General features: G+C 48.6%; 2 protein-coding genes across 2 annotated transcripts in view; both read left to right on the forward strand.

The window, feature by feature from the left end:
• LOC119453861 (MIF4G domain-containing protein B-like) overlaps nucleotides 1-25035 on the forward strand; it is a 177345-nt gene that overhangs the window by 74245 nt on the left and 78065 nt on the right. The gene's annotated exons all lie outside the window — the stretch shown is intronic.
• Nucleotides 1-25035, forward strand: part of LOC125945811 (nascent polypeptide-associated complex subunit alpha, muscle-specific form-like) — a 69924-nt gene that overhangs the window by 28450 nt on the left and 16439 nt on the right. Inside the window, exons 2-4 of the mRNA XM_049668103.1 lie at nucleotides 5043-5404; nucleotides 7815-7966; nucleotides 22044-22146. Of these exons, the coding sequence (XP_049524060.1) occupies nucleotides 5043-5404; nucleotides 7815-7966; nucleotides 22044-22146 (617 nt within the window). The remainder of the gene's footprint in view (nucleotides 1-5042; nucleotides 5405-7814; nucleotides 7967-22043; nucleotides 22147-25035) is intronic.

A 25035-nucleotide genomic window follows, 5' to 3' on the forward strand; every position in this document is an offset into this window, starting at 1 on the left:
CACGTCGCGTAGAAGAAATTCGGTGACAACTGTGGCGCAGCTTGTAGGAAGCGCTCGGGTGATGGCGTAGCGCGTGGTGCAATCCGTGGCCACAGCGATCCACCTGTTCCCAGAGGTAGATAGAGAAAAAGGGCCAAGTAAGTCCAAACCAACCAGAAAGAATGGCTCCACGGGAATGTCGAGTGGTTGAAGGTACCCGGCAGGCAGCGACGATGGTGTCTTGCGTCGCTGGCATTTCTCACATGCTGCTACGTATCTTGGAACGGAGCGAGCAAGCCCTGGCCAAAGGAAGCGTCGGCTGATCCGGTCGCAGGTGCGTGACACACCGAGGTGACCGGCAGTGGTGAGGTCGTGAAGTTTGTGGAGAACAACCGAGCGAAGATGTTTAAGGATCACAAGGAGTGATACTGGGCCATCGGGGTGGACGTTGTGGCAGTAGAGTACACTATCTTGAAGTATGAATAAGCGAAGGGAATTGTAAGCAAGTGACGGTTCCAGGCAGTCAATGATGATACTGAAGGACGGGTCACGGCGCTGCTCGTCAGCGACATGGAGCAGTGGGAAAACAGAACGCAGGCGTCGGTATTAGTGTCAGACGTAGCGGTCGGGTCTTCGACTGGGTAGCGAGAGAGACAGTCTGCGTCCCGGTGTTGGCGTCCCGACTTGTAAGTGACTGTGTAGGTATATTCTTGCAGTCCGAGGGCCCAACGACCGAGCCTGCCAGTAGGATCCTTGAGCGATGAAAGCCAATAGAGCGCATGATGGTGTATGATTACTGAGAAGGGCTTGCCATATAAATATGGCCGAATCTTTGAAACAGCCCAGATGAGAGAAAGACATTCGCGCTCGGTAATCGAATAGTTGCGCTCTGCAGTTGTCAGGAGCCGGCTAGCGTAGGCTATAACACTGTCGTGTCCATGTTGGCGTTGACGGCTTCGATCCCATAACCACTGGCATCGGTTCGGACCTCTGTAGGTGTGGAAGGGTCAAAGTGGGCCAAGACGGGTGGATTGGTGAGAATCGTGATAAGGCGTGAAAATGCGGCTGCCTCAGGGGAACCCCAGGTAAAAGGCACGTCTTTCTTAAGAAGTTCAGTGAGCGGTCGAGCGGTTGCTGCGATATCTTTCACGAACCGTCTGAAATAAAGACAGAGCCCCACCAAACTCCGAACATCTTTGACAGACTGAGGTTAACGAAAATCCGTCACGGCACAGACCTTCTTCGGGTCGGGTTGTGCGCCGGAAGCATCGACGAGATGGCCTAGCACTGTAATCTGTTGGCGCCCGAAGTGGCACTTCGATGAGTTTAATTGGAACCCAGCCTTGCGGAAGACGTCTAGGATAGCTGCGACGCGCTCAAGGTGCGTCTCAAATATAGGAGAAAATACAAGAACGTCATCGAGGTAACAAAAGCAATTTGACCATTTGAAACCTTGAAGCAGAGAGTTCATCATCCATTCGGACGTGGAGGGGGCATTGCATAGACCGAATGGCATAACCTTGAATTGGTAGATGCCATTTGGAGTGACGAAAGCGATCTTTTCTTGGTCTTGCTCATCTAAGGAAATCTGCCAATAACCAGATCGAAGGTCTATGGACGAAAAGTATTTGGCACCGTGAAGGACAACCAAGAACGCCCATTAGATGGCCCAGCACCACCACCACAATGTTACGCGAAGGACGAGTCAATTAAACGAGACACTATTTACAGATTATATTTACAGCAATAGTTGCAGCGCTGACTGGTTGGATTCACAGCGCGAGCCCAGTTCGTTCTTCCGCCTCTTTGCTCTAGTGATGGCGCCCGCACACCTCGTTCAAACGACCAAGTACAACACGCGCGTAGCAATATTAAATACGATGTACGGCATGCACGATGTGTTATATTGTAGTCAATGTATGCACCTGTACATACCTCACTTGCACGTGCGCCTACGCGTGAATAAATGTTATCGTGATCCCCGGCGACCATCACCGTTTGTTGGCGTGACCGTGGTTCATGCCATTTTACAGCATTTGCTCACTTTTGCACATGGGTTTGGGCGCGCGCACGAAGCTCCCAGAGCTCTAACGACGCAGTTTCGTCGCCTGCACACTCTCCGACGCATGGCAGTTTCTGGGGTGCGGTTTACTGACATCGCCTGCTCGCTATTGCTGTCATGGATTCGCCCTTCGAGCGAAAGTGTAATGAATTAAAGAGCGTACATTTGTGGACTTGGATTTGTGAATATCTGCAACGAAGCGGTCACTGCTCCGTAGAATACGTTTCATTTTCGTGTTATGACCAATGTCCTTGAACAAGGGAGCAACCAATTTTGTAGCGTTAGCTACACTGGCCTAGCCAAGCCCGTTTCGCGCGGCACATCAAGAGCCGTGCTGCGCATGCGCAAGGATCAGTGATGTCACACGGCTTGCGCACCGGAGCCACCGGAGCCGGCACCTCTCGCGCACTCCGCCGCCGCCGCGCGCGACTCACCGCCGCCGGTCTGCGCATTCCAGAGGAGTGACGTCGTAACCGTGGTAGACGCACTGGCGCCGGCGCGCGCTCGCTGTGCAGTCGCCGTCTGACACTGCGCTGGAGCCGCTGCGCTTCTGACTGGCGTTTGCCAGTGTGGTATAGCCATGGAGAAGGAGAGCGCAAATGCTGCTCAACAGCGCAGAAGAACGGAGAAGCTTGACTCATCGGATCCCGAAGTAGTTGCCTGGCAATTAGCGGTTGAGCGTAGGAGACAACCAGGAAAGCTAAGAATAATCAGCTGAACCTTTGCTAACGCTACGTATATCCTGGCATAGCCGAGCTAAGCCACTGCAACTTTTTTTTGCATTGTCGATGGGTAATGAACTAATAGAATTGAAATTATTTTATTGCGATAGCAGTTATATGGACACTTCAACCGGATTTCTGCCGTCGGTGTCACCATCGTCATCGCCGTCGCCGTGAGGTTCCGTATACATAAAATGTTCGCCGCGCGCTTTATGCCCGAGCGGAAGCGTGCGGGGATGCGCGCTATCACGGAGAGCGAACGCACTCAGGGGAATGAGATACAGGAGAATGAGAAAACGTTATAGCTTCCACTTCGACTAGGCTTCAAGGCTATAAGTGAAAACCTATCTCAACTGGCAAACAAGTGGTCATAATTTCTTTCGTGCGATATGTATGTACACCCTGCTGCTACACTGGACTGCTGTCTGCATAGCTTCAGTACACTGCGTCTTTCTGGATGTCAGCAGCGATTTAGTTTCACTGCATGGCGATGACACTAGAGAACACCTAAAGAATGCAAACCTAGCGCTTTTGAGGCATCTGCGCTCTAGCAAGGAGTTTCCAATCAAATGGCTGGTGCAATATATCTCGCTTGCAACTGGATTGCGTTTTACCAAAGGAGTAATGTTGAGGCTTTTTGCACTTGAGGCAGATTCCACAGTAATGGATTGAGTTGATCTGGGAAAGGAACTAAAAAGGAACATCTCTGATACTCCTGTTTGAGTAGACTTCCGGTGGATTCAAGCATAATAAGGTTGTTGCATGGACACCTCAACTGCACTTGAAACTGAGGAATGACCACGCACGGCTTGAAATTACATCGAGAAGGAAGCACTGCGGAAAAGCTGACTTAAGTGAGATTCAGAGATACTGGATGCTGCGTTAAGCATGTCTAGTTAGGAATATCTTCATCGGTTAAGGAAAAGGCAAAAAATATATCGAAAGGAAGGGTTCATTTTTCATTTAAGTGTGCAAACTAAGTTTAAAATAGGGGTGCAGCGAGATGGTGAGTCGGAATACTTGGATGGTGTTCAATATGGACAGATCGTCAGCAGAGACACACTGAAACAGAATAGAGGAGCCGAGAGTACAGCCACGTTTAATGAAAAAAAAAATCAATTAAATAAATGAAAAAAATGTGCCTACGCTTTTTCAGGAATACGTGCACAACACTAAGAACACTTGCAGCGTAGTTCACCCTAACTACCTTTACCTTCGTGTGTAATTTGTACATAGATTTCGCGTCTGATGTGAAACAGAAGTGTGCATTGTGTCTCCTCTACATTACCAACGTTATACCACCGCAGCTACATCTCAACGGTGATACTACTGCAGCCTTGGCCATTGCTTTGGTCTCGACGAGATAAAAGTTTATTTGGTGTGTTTTCTGTAGGCAACACTCGTCCACAAGTGTTAACAGCCTCTATTAAAGTCGTAAAGCTGGGCAAGCTGCTGCAGGTGCTTGGGCTGAGGCCAACGTAGCCTTGCTCGAGTGAAAACTTCAAACAAAGGAAAGCATAGTACATTGCATATGCATTGTGGGAAACATACTGAATAAAAGCGACGTAGGAGAAACTCGTACGTAGTTGCACACTATATTGCTAGCACACAAAAACAGTGTGGACTTCAGGGCTCGTACCAAAATTTAAGGTCTTGGTATATCAGCGTAGTAGTTATTGCTCAAATCTGGCGACTAATTCTGCTCAGTCTTCTCTGCTTCTCTCATGAGTGACCCATGTAGCCAAATTGGCCAGACTGCATTTTGTATTGTTTGGTTTGAGAAGACAGGGAAGGTCTTGAAACTAGCTATTATGGAAGCTTTTTTTTTTCGAAGTCGCTGAATGTGTCAGAAAATGTTTAAGGTAACCAAACAATGACAAGCAAGCCATGCGATGAATAATTTTTGGTTACATGTCGAAGAGCCATACTTAAATACAAACGATTTGCTACAGCGCAGGTAGGAAAGATTTCGGCACTGGTCTAGAAATCTACAATTGATTGTCGACTTGCCAGCGACATCTAGACAAAGCTTTGTGCTATGTCTAGCAAGTCGCTCATTGCACATATTAGCTTGTGCATATGAGTAAAAGAACTCGTGTTGCTGCCTTATGCCTTAACTGTACAAATAACTGAATATTCTACAGAGCGATATCTGCACACGCGCTTTTCCAGCAACCTGGTAACTCGATCATCACATTCTGCAAAACCCTCTCTTGTTTGTAACCTTTAAGTTCTAGTTATGGCGCAAAGCGTAAAATGCTTTATTCCCGAAATCGCAGGACTGAGAGTTTGCTGGCCTTTGCTGAGGAGCACTTGGGCGCCATTTCTTTGTACGCGAGCACACCGCTACAGTTGCCCCCGACTGCCCCCGAATTTGAGGCGGGCTTTACCATCGACACAACAGACGCGGGACCTGGTGCACTTGTCCCTGGAGTGTTGGCCACTGGTGCAGGAGAGGCGCCTTCAAGCCCAGGCCTTGCGATCGATCGCAAAGCACTCGAACATTTTGGCGCTTGGAAGAGTGCCAGAGCTGAAGTATCGCCAGACGGTGCACCACAAACGTCTTCCTCAGCCACACGGAATGAAGCAATTCACCTCCAGGTGTCATACCAGGGGGCCAACAGCCCCGACCACCACATTGGTAATGCTCGCGCAAACGACAGCATCCTATACAGTGAGCAGCTGTCTTTTTTTTTTTTGCTCCTTTCTTTGTCCTGACGCCTTTTGTTGGAGGTGCCCTGAAGGCTCACCCTATGACCACAGAACATGGACATTACATAGAGCGGGCGGCATACTTATAGCATATGTTACTTGACTACCAAAAATAGGTAATTAGAAACACGAAAGTATAGCACAGAAGTTGTGGAATACAGTGCATCTAGTGGCATAAAATTAATAGTAAAAAGAAATAATTGGTACTACCATACAATAGCATAGTCAATTATTTCAATGCAATATAAAAGTACGAATTTTAATATCACAAACCTTTAAACAAAGGAATTGTTTCAAAATATAGATGTGTTAGTCAATGGAACGTAATTTCATTGCTTTCAATGCACTGTTTCAGAATGAAATATGCAGTTGTAGCTTTCCTGTATAACCGTCATTCACTTCGTTAAATTCCAGGAGGACTGGTGAACATGCGAGAAAATATAGCTTTCTCGCAAAATTTCATGCTCGGAATAATTTTTCTGTTTGCTGTACAATGCCGCGGCATGTACGTAGACTCCCTAGACCTTTCTTCGTTTTTTTTTTTTTTTTTTGTAAAATACTCGCAAGTCGACTTCGTCGCACGGAAGAGTTATTTTCACAGCTGGCCACTGTTTACGCAGTGTAGCTAAAGAATTCACCGACGATTTCGATACTCCCTAATGCGAAATTTTAGCGCAGCTCTATACGTCTTTTCATTTCGCGATATATTGACCGGCGCGGAGTCTCGTGCGGCATGTTGCAAACAGAGCGAAGTTTGGCTCAACTGCCTCGCTTATCCGGATATCCCGAGAGCCAGCGCGTGGGTGACGCGCGAGCGCGATTCGCAGAAACAGTCGCCGACAGACCTCTCAGATGGCGCCAAAGACGATGCGCGCTACTCTGGCTCCATTGTCGCCGCACCACGCTTTTCTTCTCACGCTTTCGCCATACCCTCCTCCGCTTTCATGGTTCCGCTGCACCCTCCTCTCCGGTTTTCTCTTCGCGCCTCCTTACTTACGCCGGGAACGCCGACAGGAACGGGCGCCGGAGTGCTGCGCTCTAAAAAACTTGAGTGCAGCACTTGCTGTGGCCTAACGTAATCTCTGCAGAGCTTATGAGGTAGCTTCTTAGTGAACACGCCTATTAAACGCTATGTGCTAGATGACATGGAGTAAGACCAGCATGAACATTGTTCGCCTCGAAGTGAAACCATGAAATATCATTTGCTATCAGATTGTGCGATGCAAAATAATACCATAAATGAGGATAATGAAGCAGGGATTCGCGCTCGGCTCCTCAGTTTTATGCCTGCTTGCACATCTGCTTTGTTGTCTGCTGACTGTACGCTTTGTATATGATTTGTTCAGTGCTCGTTTTGTAAAGGCGAAAGCATTTAATGGCTCGTAGTCGCGGCGTCCGTCCGACCGTCCATCCGTCCGTGGCCTGGAATGGTGCCAGCTGTGGCCTCTCTCCCTCACACTCTCTCGGCAATCACGTGGTGGCACAGCGGCGCATAGCAACAGTTGCGCCTCCACAGCTGTGGCCTCCCCCCTTACACTCTCTCAGCAATCACGTGATGGCACAGTGGCGCGCGCGGCAACGCTCCTTCGTCAGACGTCTCGTTGCAGCAGTTGAGTTAGTCGGATGGCTCCCATGTGGCTCGGTGATGATTCCACGGCAAGCGGTTCGGAGAAGCACCCCAAGAATGTGGATTCCCCCGGTACCAAACGCCAGAAGGAGAATGAGCGAATGCGCATGCGGCGGTAGTATGTCGAATGGGCACAGGCTTTCGCCGAACACACTTTGGAATTTACGAACTGTCCTTCAATTTTTTGTTAAATACCTTAGTGCGTTCACTTCACCCATGCGACAGAAACTTGGATGATAGCGAAGTAGATCAGGAGCGTAAAATAAGTGATGGAAGAGAAAACGACAGTTACATTTCAGAGGTAGTGTAAGGAATCGGAGAGCGAAGGGAGGTATCCAATATTTTTGTTTCAATTGGGAGAAATAAATGGAATTGTGTAGGCCGTGTAATGTCTACGGCACATAACCAGACATCTATTAGGTATACTGAATGGGTGTCAAGTACAGTCGATAATGGCAGATGATAACATTGATGGTGTGATGAGACAAGGCACTATGCAGGCATAAGATTGGGTCAACAAAACAGGGGAAATTACAGGTCGCCAGGAGAAGTACTTGTCTTGCAGTGGGCACAAACTAGGATTGTGATGAACTTCAGTTGCCCGCGTCACCTTGCCCCTTCACAATCGCGACCACGTAAAGTTGCAAATAGATTTTATGTACTTGCTTACTTTGGCCAGAAGGGGAGACACAATGTTATTGGATGTGCACAGGAACTCCACCATTGCCGGCTCTTGGGGAGTCGTTTGTCATCGCCAGAGGCGGCTCCCCCACTGCCACCACAGTGGCCTCGCATGGATTGCCCATTGCCGAGACAACCTTTACCATCCCTGCTGTTCCCTCTGCGGAGACGGCAACAAAGCAAGTAAGTGTGTTCTGGTCCACTTACCACTGGTTAGCTGTTTGATAGCAAAGATATGAATTAGAGCGCAGATCATTTTCCGACGAGTTTACACACTTTGTCAATACTTCTTTTTGGGTGAGTTGATGCATCTTGAAACTTTGGGTAACAGCGCAAACAGACGACCACAAGAAGGGAGACACGTACACACAAGCGCTGACTAACAACTGGTCTGTAACTGTAACCAAAGTTACACACTTTGGTTAGTGGCTATGGCATTCTGCTGCCGAGGTCACATGTTTGATCCCCAGTCGCCTCGGCAGCACATTTATGGGGGCCAGAACGCTCGTGTTCTTAGATTTATATGCACTTTAAGGATCCAAAAATGGTCAAAATAATTCCGCATTCCAGCACCCTTCATCACCCATGGTGCAACTTCGGCATGTTAAGCCAATCCTGGTTATAGCCGACAAGTCGTTAAAGGAAACCTTTTTTTTCTTGCTGACAATGGCTTTCCTGACTGTGGCTGACAGTTCAAAAAATTGAGTCACTTAAAGGGACACTAAAGAGAAACCGGAAGTTGGGCTTAAATGGTAGATTATCCTTTCACGATCACAGCCATACCATTCTTACTGCAAACAGATGCTTAATAAGCGAGAAAATAGCGAAAAACTGAAGAATAGGTGCTGACGCCCCTTCGAAATTCCCGCACTACGTGATGTGACGTCGGAGATTACAAACGCAGGCCGGTCGCGATTAGTCGAGAGCGATTTATCGCTGTTAATAAAATGCAAAATGAAATACGCCTTAAACGTACATAAACAGCATTTTCCAACTTTTTAAACCGTTTCAAGCGAGGAAGTACAAGTTTAGCACAAAATTAAATAAATAAGAAAAAATGGCATGGCGAAACATGCGGCCGTGATAGTTTCGTAGTTTCGTTTTTGGTCAATGCATCGTCGCGCGCGCTTCTTCCGCTCTACGGTGTTTGGTTGCGTGTTGCGTGGCTCGAAAAACGTTGACTTCGCGGGAAACAGCCAGAAAATGCCTCGTGTGTGTAGTGTTGAGGGCTGTATAAATGGCCCAAGGCGCTTGATCAGGGGCAGCGGCAGTGTTGACTCGATTGTGTCGTTTCATGTGGCGTCGCTCGGAGAGCCCCGGCTCCCCGGCGTTCGCAATGGCTCAGTGCTCTGCCGATGATAAAACGGCAAAAGAGCCGGAGAAACCGATGGTGTGCTCTCTGCATTTCTCGCCCTCGGATTATGTGTATAATCTTGCCCTCGGAAAGTATCTTGGCGTGCCCTAGAGGCCAGTCCTTTCTCGAGCAGCTGTTCCCTCAATGCGACCTTCATCAAACCTCCTACCGGTGGGGCTGCAGCAGCAAACTGGCGGCTCGGTGAGTGCTGAATGTCATTAAATAAAGCCACGAAATAACCATACCGAGTACGTGCACAACTTTCTACGCTTGTTCTGTCGGGAACATCGTCGCCTGGCGGACCGGACGCTTCGCCTCCCATCGACGAAAACGAAGCTCTGCATTCCGCCGGCGCGGCCGGCGGCTCACCGCCATCGCACGCGGAAACACCTACCGCTCGAGCACAGAGGATCATTTCGCGCTCCGTTTCACTGAATATCGCTGAAATGCAGTCCTGCTTTCCTGGCGAGCGCTTCGTTGCAAGGTTCAGCGGCAGCTACGGTATCCATCGCGGCGAACGCAAACGCAGCGACCATGCATGCAGCCATGATTCATCCAGCCCAGCGCCTCGGCCGTTTACGCAAGCGGTGACGTATCATGGCGCATTCTGATTCGCTGAGAGCAATGCAATCTGTGACGACACTGCTTCAGCGCCAAATCTGGGGTGAGAGAAATTGAGGAAGAGATATTTGGTCTTTGTTTACGAATTTCTCCGCTAATAACTCATATTTTTGCACCCAACAAAAACTGCATGCATTCCTGAAGGTCCCTCTTTTATTCCAGCTCAACTTCCTGTTTCTCTTTAGTGTCCCTTTAAGTGTCCTTTCGTGATTGGAATACGAGAGCATAATGACTTCTGTAAGGTATCACCTTGAAATCTCTACCTTAATCTACATTGCTCTACTTTGTACAAAGTTTAATTATCTGTAATCCACCTTAATCCACTTAAATCTACCTTGATCCACTTTAGTCTACCTTAATCCCATTTAATCCACCTTTATCCAATTTTGGGAGTGGGCCATCGGGTGGCACAACAGAACCCGCCGCGACGCGCTGCGAATCCTTCTTTTAAAATTCTCAGTTTCACCTACGTAGGATGCGTCACAGCTTTTGTATGGTATCTTGTAGATTACCCCTGGAAACCTTGATCTTTCCAAAGGGTCTTTCACGCGTGCGAGCTTCTGTCTTAGTTTGTGTGTTGGCACGTGCGCGATATTGTAGCGACAGCTACATTACGCCAGGTTTTCGCCTCTTCGCCATCGCCGCACTTTGAGTCGTGGCCGCACTGTGAGGTCACACCACGGCCCTCGATTCTCCGGCAACTCGCCTCGTCGCGGTCGCCGCGCGGCCACCGCTCCTGCCGTTGGGCGCTCGCCATTGACGATGTCGCCATAAAAGCCTATTACATTACGGATAATAGAAGCGTATTCATCGGTGTGAAAAATAGTTTTACTGGTTGGTTGACCACAACGTTTCTCCTTTCTTAGTCTAGTGGGAAACCACTAAGTTTAATAACATGTCTAACTACAAGCGAAGCCTAAGCACAGCCGGGGGTCTGTAGCTATCGCTACTCGACTAGGTTTAACCAGAGCTAACCACAGCCAATTTTGATGCCGTATGTGCCAAAAACTCTTGCCAGTGCCTCGCTGATTCCTTGCGCGTAGGGGACAGCCGCACGTTGCTGCTTTTTTTTTTTTTTCACTGTTTCATGGTTAGCAACTGAAGACCGCAATTCTTGAGTTTTCAGTAGCTGTGAAGGGTAGCCGTTGTTGAAGTCCTTCCTTACCACGGCTAGCTCTTACTTGCGCAGTCCAGGCTCGGAGCAGATGCGCAATGCGCGAGAGAAGAGTGCAGCGGCAACGGAGTGTTTCTGTCCTATAGGATGCGTGAAGTCACCCGTGTGAATAGGCTTCCGATACACACTGGTTGCAATGCCCTTAGCCGAACGCCTTATGAGGACGTCGAGGAAGACAATCTGTCCATTGTTTTCTTCTTCCATAGTGAAGTGGATACTTGGTATTAAGGATTTCAGGTTCTCAAGAAAAGACAGTACGTCTTGGTGACGAATCACACAAAAACAATCGTACACAAAATTTTGGATCCGTCGTGTACCAGGTTATCGCAGAATTTAAGTGCCTCTAGTGCGATATTTTCACAGGCGACGGAAACAAAAGCTCCCATTGCTGTTCCGAACCGCGCGCTGCTTGTAAAATTCTTCGTTAAGGACAAAATACGTGTTGTTCATGAAGAGTTCCAGGGGGCGGCATAAGTCTCGTCTCAAATTGCGTGTGTGAAGGTAGCGGAGCGTCGTTCGCGAGAAGTTTTTGCAACACTGCAACTCGACAGGCTCGCAAGTAAACACTCACTTTACCTCGAAAGAGACCATCGCCTCATCGTCGTCAATGGTGACATCTCTTGTTAGTTCAATAAAATGTGCGGAATCCTTGACATAAGTGGAAGTGTGTATTACCAAGGGGCGTAGGCAGTGTAAATAGTCGGATAATTCATACAACAGAAAGCGTGTGAAATCCACTACTCGCCTGAGGGGGACCTCGGCTTTGTGAACCTTCGGCAAACCGTAGATTCAGGTACCGAACCATTATGGTAAAGCAACTTGTAGTACAGGTATTTGCTTTCTGGTGGCACAAACTTAAATAGTTCCGTGAGTAGCTGCACCGGCTCAGCTTGGTATAGGTTGTTTCGTCTTCAAGCAATGACGTCATCTTGGCGATGTAGTCGGAGCGCTCAAGGATAACTGCGGCGTTTCCTTTGTCGGCGGGCAGGATAACAATGTACTTATTCTGCTGAAGCCTTCGCAACGCTGTCTTCTCAGGAACAGGTAGCGTGTCAGTCTTGGTCGTTCACAGCATGGAGAGGACCTCGATGACGCTTGAACTTGCCTCCCGTTGTATAGGGGGCTTGACTAGGCGTACCGCTTGTTCCACAGTACTTCATTTGTGGTACACCTCATCCACCGGCCTGAGAAGAAGGCTGAGGTCTTTTTCTAATTTGTTAGGATTCTCAGTGCCTTTACCCGGATAAGGACACCCTGAGGTGGCCCAACGCCTTTAAAGAAACTACATTGTGTTTGGCGCATGATAGCCTTAGTTGCTTATGCGCCACTAAACCAAATACAACGCAACACTCTTGAAAAGATATATTGTGAGACGTCGACCGATGTGATGCATTTATTTCGGAGCAGCCGCCCCTGACAGAGACGAAGCACCACACGAGCCAAAAGGTAAGTCTTATGTACAAATGACGATGACGTTATGCACAAATAGCGCTCACACAAGGTGATGAGTCGTATGAACAGATGTGGACGACGATATGCCCAAATAACGCTCATACTAACCCCCCCCCTCCCCCCCTTCAGGAAAGCGGTAAGAAAGACCGCAAGCTAGAAAGGGTAGGTACGGCGAATGTAGGGTTTCAGGCGAGAGACGTGAACGATTTCTATACTGCGGCGGCGGCGGTCAATAGCTGAGCTGACAGGAGTGGCGCGGTAGTTAACGGCCGAAGTTCTTTGCTAAACGGTGTAAGGGCCAACATTTTTCAGAGCCCCGGTGTGCGAACAGGTGTCCACAAAATAACTACGTCGCCTGGGTGGAACGAAGCAACACGACGCGTTGCATCATGGCGACTTTTCCTTTTGTCCTGAATGGTAGCAGTGTTTTGGTAGCAGATTTCACGGCAGCGGGCGATGCGAGCAGCAAAATCTTCAGGGAGAGACGCGGATGGAGCAGCAGGTGCTGAAAGGAGTGTAGTATCCAAGACGGAAAGAGGGCGCACGACCGTACACAAGGAAGAAGAGACTGATTGGTTGTGCGTTGGACGACAGTATTGTAAGCAAACGTCACGAAAGGTACAATAGTGTCCCAGTTGGTGTGGTCGGGTAGAACATACATAGACGTCATGTCGGACAAAGTTCGATGAAAACGCTCTGTGGGCCCCTTTGTTTGCGGGTGGTACGCTGATGTGGTCTTATGGGTGGTGTCAGAGGTCTGGAGGACTTCACGAAGCACATCCGATAGGAACGTCTTGCCATGGTCACTCAGGGGGGCACGAAGTGCGCCGTAGCGCAAAACAATACTGTGCACGAATAACTCGGCGACTTCGGGGCAGTGCCAGAGCGAAGAGCAGCTGTCTCAGCGTAGAGCGTTAGATGATCCACTGCGGTAACAATCCAGCGTGCGTGAGTGGGAGGGGTTCGTATAGGTCTATGCCCACGATTTCGACAGGGGTGGACGGGAATGATAGAGGTTGCAGAGGACCGGCTGGAAGGGATGTCGAGCGTTTTCTGTGTTGGCATGACGCGCAGGGGCCACCGTATTTGGCGACAAAGGTGGACAGGCCGGCCAGAAACAACGCCTTTTGATGCGGTCGAAGGTCTTGTGAAAGCCCAAGTTGCCGGCCGTCGCGTCGTCGTGAAATGCTTGTAATACTTGGAGTCGAAGTGAGCGAGGTATGACTGGTACCCATCGGTTACAGGAAGGAGGGTAGATTAATCTAAATAACACTCCCCCTTAAAGCTTAAAACGTAAAAGTTGTCTTAAACGACCGTTGGGGGTCGTGATAAGCCAGTAAGTCGGTCGATCAGCCTACGGCAGTATGGATCAGTACGTTGGAGTGAGACGTCAGTAGACTGAAGCAAGCGACTCTCCCGGGCTACTGGGCATGTGCTGAGACGTGTGGCTAGATGGTGACGTGCAGACCAAGGTGAAGCAGCGGGCAGCGCGACAAAGCGTCGGCATCTGGATGTTTGCCGGACGTATACGTGACAGTGAAGTCATATTCTACAAGCGCAGTACCCAACGGCCGAGGCGTCCAGACAAGTTTTTCAGGGACGACAACCAAAAGAGAGCATGGTGGTCGGTCACAATTGTGAAATGCCAGCCGTAGAGATAGGCTCGGAATTTTTGTATTGACAACACGATGGCAAGGCGTTCCTCTTCTGTAATCGTGTAGTTGCGCTCAGCAGGAGAAAGAGCGCGACTTGCATAAGCCACGACTTGCTCTTCGGACTTCTGATTCCGCTGCAGCAGGACAGCGCCAATTCCATGCCCACTGGCATCAGTGTGTAGAATAGTCGGGGCCGTTGCATCGAAATGACGGAGCACGGGCCCTGACGTGAGAAATCGTTTGAGGGTCTGGAAGGCGGCTTCGCAGTCGTCCGACCACACAAAGAACGTGCTCGAAGTCAGAAGTTTGCGTAGAGGAGCGGCGATGGTGGCGAAGTCACGGCAAAGCGGCGGAAGTAGGACGCTAGGCCTAGAAAGCTGCGGAGATCCTCAAGTGTGGTTAGTGGAGGAAATTGCAGCACTACAGCGATTTTATCGGGATCAGGCTGGATGCCATGCTTACTGACGACGTGGTCCAATACTTTAATGCTTCGGCTTGCAAAGCGACACTTTTTAGTATTCATTTGGAGACCAGCCTTTGCTAGACACGTGAGAACTTGGTCTAGACGTTGTAGGTGCTGGGAGAAACTCGACGAAAAGATGACAATATCGTCCAAGTACCAAAGGTGGGTCTTCCATTTTAAGCCACGGAGCACTGTATCTATCATACGTTCAAACGTGTCTGGTGCATTGCACAGTCCAAAAGGCATCATGTTAAACTCGAAAAGGCCATCAGGTGTAGCAAGCGCAGTCTTTTCTTTATCCGGCTCATGCATTGGAATCTGCCAATATCCGGAGCGCAAGTCGAGGCTCGAACAATACTCGGCACCTTGTAAGGTATTCAAAGCATCGTCGATACGAGGCATTGGATAAACATCCTTACGGGTAATTTTGTTTAGCGACCTATAAGCAAAAGCGCACAGAACCATCCTTTTTTTTAACAAGCACAACAGGAGAATGTTGCATGTCAGCATGTCATTCACTTGTTCTTCTATAACTTTTCGCTCCGAAGGTGACACGCTGTACGGACGACGGCGAATGACGCGATAATCGTCTGTTTAAATCCGATGAGTAGACAGTGGTCTGACTCAGGCTTCGCGAAGAAACGTCAAAACAAGCTTCATACTTCATTAAAATGGCGAGGAGTGCATTGGTGTGGGCCGGATTGAGATTTGCACTCAATGTGGCCTTAATAGCAAAAGTGTGGCCTTCTGCGGGCGTACAATGCGTGGAAGACGTGGCAGGCGAAACACTGACGACACATACCGGGGCAGCGTCGGCGAGCTTGGCGACATGCAGTAGACCCTTCCGGCAGTAGTAATGACTCAGAAGTCTTGTTAAAGGCTGTGAGGCTGGCATAGCCACTCGAGACCCGGACCAAGCAAGAAGCGCCGGCGAGCCATCGAGAAATGCAGCGCTGAGAAGGTACAACCAATGCTTCTGCGTCGACAATGTCTCTTGACTCGACGGTAAGAATGGGTTCTTTGTGTGGTGGGATAATAAAATCTGCTGCTGCAATGTGGTTGGGACACAGGAAATCGAAAACGGGATAAATTTTGGTGTCGCTGATGGGAATGTTTGGGTCGCTGCACGAAATTAGTGCAGAAGCAGCGGACAGGAAGTCCCATCCTAATACCACCTGATAAGCGCACCTCGAAAGCACCGCAAGTTGTACATGATGACGAATACCGTCTATCAGAACGCGCGTTGTGCACTGTCCTGTAGGATAGATGGGAACGTCATTGGCACCACATATAACCGGACCAACATACGGCATTTGCACTTTTCGCAAACAGAAGCAGTTCACGACGGATAACAGAAATAGCGGCTCCAGTATTCACAATGGCATCGACAGAAACACCTTCCATACAAACCGAGAGTAAATTGGCGGGGCGAGCAGGAGGATTGGCACAGTTCGATTCGATGCAGTTCCTCCAAAAGCTGCAGCCTCTAGTTTCGTGAACAGGTGTCTACAACATGGGAAGCAGCACGCCAGGGCATTGAGGAACGGCAGTAAGGTGAAGGAGAGCGACGCCGGGGTGAGCGGGATGCTCAAGCCATGGCCTGGGAAGGTGAAGGAGAGCGATCAGAAGAGGTTGTATACGGTCCGGGAACGTTTGAAAGGTGCCCTGTCTCGCTCAAAGGTGGCGTAGCCACGCCTTTTATCTGGGTGACGCCCGGGAACGTAGGAGTCAAACCTCGGTGCCCTGTCTCGCTCAAAGTTAGCGTAGCCCCGCCTTTCATCTTGCTGACGCCGACGGCAGTAGCGAGAGATGTGGCCGCAAATACCGCAGTAGAAACAAACAGGGCGCGACGACCGCCACGGAGAGTAGTACGGCTGTGCAGGAGTGTTCGCTGCCAGCGAAGCTAGGGGGTCGCGGTAAGCTTCTGCAGGTGGAGACATTTGAATGGTCGAGGGAGGCCGGGAAACAATTTCTGCCTAACTTGGCGGACGAAATGGCCCAGTAGACATGTACCTTTCGGCGTTTGTCATCGATGTCAGTTCGTCCTTGACGATTTCACGCAGTCCAGAAAGAGCGGGGCGAACGGTTACAAGCGTCGCAGGTCCAGAGAGTTGTCCGTGAAGTTCCTCTCTGATGAGAGTACGTATACATATATATCAGCGCTCGCAACTCAGCATCACCGTTGAGACGAGTGTCGCACGAGGCGCGTGGCAGTCGAATGGACTGGAGCGTGTCAAGACGCTGACATGCCGTGATAATATCACCAACGCTGTTAGGGCTCTGAATGACGAGAGCATTGTAGGCGACTGTGTTGATGCCCTTCAGTATGTGGCGAACGCTGTTAGCTTACGCCATGTCACTCTGTGAGCGGCGGCAGAGAGCGAGGACGTTCTCAATGTAGGATGTATAGGACTCATCCTGTTCTTGTATGCGCGTTGCCAGCTTCTGTTTCGCGACTTCGGAGCGTCCAGAAGACATGCCGAATATTTGGCGAAATTGCTGGGTGAATGATGGTCAGTCCGAAAAGTAGTTTTCGTGGTTAAAGAACCATGTCTTCGCAACTTCGGTAAGGTAAAAAGCGACATACCGCAGTTTGTACGTGTCATTCCAATGGTTGACGTCGCTTGCTCTGTTGTAGTGCTCGAGCCAATCTTCCACGTCGTCGCCGCGGAGTACGGCAAAGACGGGCGGGTCTCGTTGTTTGGTGTTCATGGCCCAGGTAGGCCCAGCTGGCTCAGCAGAGGTGGTAGTAGCACTGGTGGATGGGTTGGTTTCTGTCATCACCATGTAAGGCGAGAGCAAACGACGACAGGGGAAACGGGATAGTAAGAGGACATAGGAATCGAAGCACACTCCACCACTTGTAAGACGTCGACCGATGCGATTTCTTTATTTCCAAGCAGCCGCCCGAGGCAAAGACGAAGCACCACACGAGCCAAAAGATGTGTCCTGTGTACAGATGACGATGACAATATGCTCAAATAGGGCTCATAATATGACCAAATTAAACTATAATTTAGCGAAGCTCTTGAGCACTGCTTAGAGGTTTGTCTTCGCTGTTGTTGAGATGCCAGCCAGTGCCAATGAAAACTTGCTGTTTTCCATTTAAGCCAAATGCAGACACCTGTGCACTGAGATGTCACTGGAGATACATAGCAGGCAAGATGCTGGAGACTTCTGAATGCTCGTATGTTTGACGACGAAATAGTGCGTTACATATGATAACAAAGCAAGATATAGGGACGCGTCTAATTCCACCCCAACATTCAATCTTATGCATTTGTGTCGCAAGATATGGTGCAGTAAGTGCATGGAAGTTGTCGCAGACGTGAACCTATCAACACCAAATTACTGGAGTGGTACGTTTCTGCAACCACCTGCCAGAGCTCACCGTTTGCACTTGACCAATTCATTGTGCATCATATCTGAAGCACAAAATTGCATAGATAACTATCCTACTTGCTGGGTAAACGATAGGAAGCAGTTTGTGCATCTAGGAGACCATTCTTCTTATTCCGTTCCAGTTGTTTCCGGTGTACCTCAGGGCACCGTTCTGGCTCCCCTCGTATTCTTACTCTACATAAATGATATTGCGAAAAAAGTTAATGTTAAAATCCGGCAGTTTGCAGATGACTGCGTGATTTACCAAGAAATCCTGAACATTGATGACCAAATTAAACTCAATAACGCATTAGGTAAAATTGGGCAATGGTGCAAGGATTGGCAGATGTCTATCAATTCAGAAAAAAACACGGTTTCAATGACGGTTAGAAAGAAAAAACGAAAATTAGTTTATCCTTATTTCATTAATGATGCCATCATCCCAAGCATTTCCAAGCATCATTACTTGGGACTCATTTCTTCTGACTTGACGTGGACTACGCATATCCAACAGGTAACCAGGAAAGCAATGTAGAAACTGTTCTTTCTCAAGAGTCTTGCGTCATTCGACATTTGAAACTAAATACCTTGCCTATGTCACACTTAGTCGGCCGATGTTAGAATATGCGAATATAGTCTCGTTTCCGCACACGAAAAATAACATCCACACACTCGAAATGATTCAAAGGAAAGCCGTCCGTTTTCTTCATAACCGCTACAAGAGTACCGACTCCCTAACTGAGCTATGACAATGCGCTGGCCTTCACACTCTGGCAAGCCGAGCGAAACTACAGCGTTTGAAGTTTTTGTATATGCTACTTCACAACTCATTTAAGCTAAACTACTCAGACTTTATAAACCTTAAGTCCACCCGCCGGACTCGACAGATGTACCCATATAGACTAGAAGAGTTTTCCTGCAATAATAACGCGTTTTTTTCCTACTTCCCACAAGCTGTGCGAGAATGGAATGAACTGAACCCGTGTGTCACCACGCAAACAACGTTTTCCAAATTTGTTGGGCTTGCCGAGAGGGCAGTCCTCTTTACTTATTGATATTACTTGCGTCTCCGTATGTGTTTCAACCTATCCTGTATTTTCTTAAGCCAGGATTGCAAATGTGTGTTTGTATGTATATATATATATATATATATATATATATATATATATATATATATATATATATATATATATATATATACGTGTGGCGAACATTGTCACCCACTCCTGTAAAAGCCCCCATGTTGTTGACAGTATGTTGAAATAAATAAATAACAGGTGATAAGGCGTAACTTTATGTATACTAAGCGTAGTAAATGACGTAGTTATTTTGTTGAAGGCGTCTGATATAACGCAAACACATTGTGAAATGCGCGGAGTGAGGCTTCCATGACTGCAGTTGCCTCCTGCAGTGTATAAGTGTATACTATGAAATGATTGGTGGCAAAATCATTTTTACAGCGAAAGCTCTATATGGCTAGGCGAAACGAAACTGTTCGCCACATGTTTCGATAAACGTCTCCATTGGCTGCGCCGTCAGTGTGTCGTTCTCTACCTCGCACCCAAGCGCGCGTGCGCCATTGGCAGCGCCGTTAGTGACATCGTTCTCTGCGTCGTATACCTGCTCTGCCCGCAACGCCGCCTCCTCGGCTCGCCGTTGTCGCATGCGTTCGATATCTCGAGTCAGCTCGGCGTCGTGGTTAGCAGCATCCGCCCGCCATTGGCGCTTGCGTACCACTTCGCGATTTCAACGTGTAAGTTTCGTCGCAGCCGAAGCCAAAGTGCCGCTCGAGAAACTGCCGCCGAAAGCGGGCGTTGGACCCGGCGAACACGTTCCCGCCATTGCCACGTTGACCCTGCTCTGCCCGCAACGCCGCCTCCTCGGCTTGCCGTTGTCGCATGCGTTCGATATCTCGTTAGCTCGGCGTCGTGGTTAGCAGCATCTACCCGCCATTGACGCTTGCGTTCCACTAGAAACACAAACATGTAACCAATAATTGAGAAACGCTTCAATACAGCGTCAGGATAAACCCACTGCTAAACACCGGAGCCGCGCGTTTCAGCTTCGCTGATTAACCATCTGTACGGAGTGCTTGGGCGGGGATTTATTTTACAGGAGTGCTCACTGTGAAATTGTGTTGTAAAACCGCGGCGGGGAGAATTTATTTAAATAGTACTGTGTCGAACAGCCTTTACATCTAATATTCCTTATTGGGCAAGTGGTTCATACTTATTATGGTGGATTAGTATGCGTAACGAATTGAAGTAGGACTAGAACGGGAAAGTGCAGCACTTAGCAAAACCTAAGAGACAAGATTACCTAGAGAAAAATCTGGCTCCACCATCTATGCGAGTTTTCTAACGGGCGTTACGCTGCCTTGGGAATGTCGGTATGTGTATGTGCAACGTTTATCTCAAACGTGGCCCGGTATAAAACGTGGCTATGGCTGCACGAATATAGATTTCTGAAAGTAAACACTACATCTTTATTTTCAATAAAGATTAGTCACCTGCCATGCATAAGCACGAGAGGAAAAAAGATGCAGTGGCTTAGCTCGGCTATGCCAGGATATACGTAGCGTTAGCAAAGGTTCAGCTGATTATTCTTAGCTTTCCTGGTTGTCTCCTACGCTCAACCGCTAATTGCCAGGCAACTACTTCGGGATCCGACGAGTCAAGCTTCTCCGTTCTTCTGCGCTGTTGAGCAGCATTTGCGCTCTCCTTCTCCATGGCTATACCACACTGGCAAACGCCAGTCAAAAGCGCAGCGGCTCCAGCGCAGTGTCAGACGGCGACTGCACAGCGAGCGCGCGCCGGCGCCAGTGCGTCTACCACGGCTACGACGTCACTCTCACGTGCCATGCATAAGCACGAGAGGAAAAAACACAATCGAATGTTACATAGCGATCGCTGATCCTGTCGTCGGTCCTCCGATTTAAAAGCTTGCTTGTACCTTTTACATATAATATCATAACCAAGCAAGAAGTCCACATGAATAAAAAAAGTTTTCTTTGTTTAACGATAATGAAAAAAATTGAGGGCGCTTAAGCTTCGCCTTTAAGAGTGGAACGCGATAGCGTTATTGGGACCCGTTCGCATCGCATCGTTCGCATACGGCAAGTAGGCTTCATTAACTGCAACACTGGACGTGGGAAATCCAGCTTACAAAGACTATCCTACACCTATCCCCTTAAAGTCGGCTTCACTTTTAAACAGCAATGCATTGCTGGAAAGACGTTTTTCCAGGGGCAATATAAGTGGCCTTATAATAAAATGTGAAGGCCCTAGCACCTTTTTTATTATTTTATTATTGGTTGCTATTTCATCGACGCGCGCGCGTGTCGAAAACGAATTAGCAGGCGAAGTCCCAATATCACCTGCCTAGGATTCGAATGCCATCTGGATATTTTCGCAGGTAAAGTACCCGAACGCGCGGCTGTAAGTCTGGTAGAAATGCTGGAAAAAGGAGTTTGTGTTTGAGTTTCCTCGTTGCAGAATTAGGTTTTCTCGTACATTCAAATTACAATCCGACACCGATTGGTAAACAATCCGACGGTGAATCCGACGCCGAATGGTAAAGTCGTACTGACTTTTCTGAGGGATTTCACTGTGAGAAATTGAATTTTTGTTCACCAAAACGTTGCACCACGTGGAGGGCCTGCGCGGTCGATGTGGTTGGATGATTTCCTCCACCACCCGCGATCACACGCCGGGTGCCGACGCCGGATTTCCTGCGACACGCGGCCCTTAACGCTGTCGCGTTAATACAGCTCTTTTCTTGATGCTTTAGAAGAGAATAAACTGTTGTTACAGGCGAAACGGTGCCAGCAAGGCGTTCGATTAAGATCTACTTGCTCTGCGTGAATGACGCCCATGTGGAGCCTCCACATCGCAGCATTTAAATACACACTAATGCTACAGCTCCAGTTTTCACTCTAGGTAATACTGTAAGAAACTTCAAACTCAAATAAATTTATTATCAGAGAACACTTTTATACGAATGGTGCAAACATGCTCAAATATACTTGCACACCCCAGTCATAACATGGAGATGAACTTGAAGCTTGAACTTCTAACTTGAACTTTCAACGTTTCTCTGGTTAGTGCAATAGGATTCCGAATGACTTTATCGGCTGCTCATGACTCATTTTGCGTGTGCAGGCTCCCTCGACCCCGCCAGACGCAACTACGATCAGAGTGGTGAATGGCTCATTGCGCCGGCCATCTTCTAAAGGTGCACCATCAGTTGGCAAGACCCTTTTATGTGAGTTGCCTTCGCGTTGCATTTCAGCTGTGCTTGACTAGTACGGCACAGTATAGCATGCTTTAATGAACTGTGGGCAGGCAGTCAGTCAACTTGGCCATAAAATGTTGTGGCATTAGCTTTTTAGAGCGAAGCATTTCTGTGGCCCTTCTTACCACATTGCGTGGACAGCTATCTGACTGAGTTAACTTGGCCAATCCTCAGAAGTCATGACTTCGGAGCTAATCCTCATATGCAGTGTTGTACGGAACGGCGTCCCAAGGAACGGCGTTCCTGGAACTAGTTCCTTTTGGGAGGAACGGAGGAATGCCACCGTTCCGTTAAGGGTTGATGTAACTGTAACGTTAACTCGTTAGGCTTTCGAAGGAACGGCAGAGGGAACGTCGTTTAAACGTAAACGTTCCACGGCATTGAACAAACGCACGCACGTACGCACGCAGCACATCATGCAGGGCGGATGATCGACCGCATGATTCGCAAAGTAGTACCGCTTGCCTGTCACGTGACAATGGTGCATTTTTTTCGTCAGTTCTCCGTTATATTTTAATAAATAGGCTTCAAGATTATCACGCAACGCTCCCTCCTGTAGTTTCTTTCCTCCATGCCGGCCTGCCGCAGAGAAACGATGACGTCAGGATCGGACGCCACTCGAGGGACTTCGCGGCGGATGGAAAATTTTCAGCCCTCGCGTAACTCGCATTCGTCATAACCCTACCAACCAATCCTGGTTTTCACTTCAAGGTGCCCTCCGGGGGCGTAGGTGAGCGCGCGGCGACGAGACCAAACCAGCCAGTGCAGATATTTCGATGTTGCCACTTCGTCCGCGACCGAAGATTTCTTCTCGTTCAGGCACCAAACAATTCCAGCCGAGGCACAGGATGATGTGTCGCGTTGCCTGCTATACTACCCGCTGTCGCAGATGAAGAACTTGGAGGGTCTGAGCCAACTTTTCCTCAAGTACGACACGGCAGCACCCTCAAGTGTAATTTTAACTGTGATCATCATCATCATCATCATCAGCCTATATCAGCTATATTAACTGGGATACATAGCGCTAAAACGACACAAGGACGAAGAACACAGGACGAACCACCCTCAAGTGGTTCGGTGGTACGGCTGTTCAACTTTGCCAACGAAGTGCTGAAGAAAAAAGTTGCAGTGGCTTAGCTCGGCTACGCCAGGATATACGTAGCGTTAGCAAAGGTTCAGCTGATTATTCTTGGCTTTCCTGGTTGTCTAGATTGTCAAGGATTAGCACTTGACGTCATCGACGGCGTTTTGTTGTTGCTGCAGGGGTGGTCGGGCACGTCGCTCAGCCTCCTGGCGACGCCGCTTTGCTAGACGTTCGTCCCTTTGCTCCAGTGTCTCCGCAGCACGTTTAGCCTTCTTCTGTTCATTCCTCCTACGCTCAACCGCTAATTGCCAGGCAACTACTTCGGGATCCCATGAGTCAAGCTTCTCCGTTCTTCTGCGCTGTTGAGCAGCGTTTGCGCTCTCCTTCTCCATGGCTATACCACACTGGCAAACGCCAGTCAGAAGCGCAGCGGCTCCAGCGCAGTGTCAGACGGCGACTGCACAGCAAGCAAGCGCCGGCGCCAGTGCGTCTACCACGGCTACGACGTCACTCCTCTGGAATGCGCAGACCGGCGGCGGTGAGTCGCGCGCGGCGGCGGCGGAGTGCGCGAGAGGTGCCGGCTCCGGTGGCTCCGGTGCGCAAGCCGTGTGACATCACTGATCCTTGCGCATGCGCAGCACGGCTCTTGATGTGCCGCGCGAAACGGGCTTGGCTAGGCCAGTGTAGCTAACGCTACAAAAGCGGGTTCGTCTGTCGGAAATCAACATCGAGGTGCAACTCTTGCTGAGTTCAAACAAGGGACTTTACTAAGTTGCGAATATGTATTCTGGACATTTTTTTTCTCACTCGTACTGCAATATTGAATCAGCATTCATTAAAATCCTATGTATTGTTCCTTTCGATGCGGTTTCCTATGCAAGAAATTTGATTATATTGGTGCATCTGAGTCACTTTCTATTTGCACATCTGAAGCGCAGTATCCTGACTACGCATTTGAAGACCGAAGTCGAAAGTGTCATATGAGTTGCGTTTGTAATAAACGAGCACCAAAGTTGCAGTTCGACATGTCTGGAGTATGTCCGGTGCTCCCTGAAAAAATTCGTCTAGGATTGTTTCTTTGCATTCTTTTTGTCTCAAGATAATCTGCATGTTCCAGTTCGTATAATATACGTAGTTCGATGTGAGTTTCACGCTGCTCACTTTAGTTCGCCTCAAGATTATCCGACGCTATAATTAAATGAAAGAAAAATCAAATGGAACGTTAATGTAACGACACGTTCCAATGCTCAAAGTATAACTGGAACGCGTTCCTTTCACATTAAAGGAACTTGTAACGGGAACTCTTTTCAATATTCGTATGGAACGAGGAATGAGCTTTCGTTCCTGTTGTAGAGGAACGTGTACAACACTGCTCGTATGAGTGCATGATTAGTGTCCTCTCAACTGCTTTATTGTGGTCTCGAATGCAAGGGTGATAATTATAAGGTGAATTAGTGCATCTCTGCTGATACAAAGGAGTGTACCATATCCCCTTGCGAGGGTTTTATTGTGGCTTGCGCCCAAAGCCAATCATCAAGGCAGTGTACCAGCATCCATATGCCTTACAGCATTAACCAATAACTGCGCCCAGCAGCATATATCTTAGCGTCTCTACATGCAAGATATCGCGTGAGTTTGACAATCACCATCACCATATCAATAGGCAAAAGCTTTCATTACACTGTACCAAGACAGCACGACGATTGATTCTTCTGCAATACTCATGGCGCTTGATTTCGGGAGATCAGAACTCGTTTCAGACATAGGAAAACTGA

This window comes from Dermacentor silvarum, chromosome 5 (assembly GCF_013339745.2).
Source record: "Dermacentor silvarum isolate Dsil-2018 chromosome 5, BIME_Dsil_1.4, whole genome shotgun sequence".
Taxonomy (NCBI): domain Eukaryota; kingdom Metazoa; phylum Arthropoda; class Arachnida; order Ixodida; family Ixodidae; genus Dermacentor; species Dermacentor silvarum.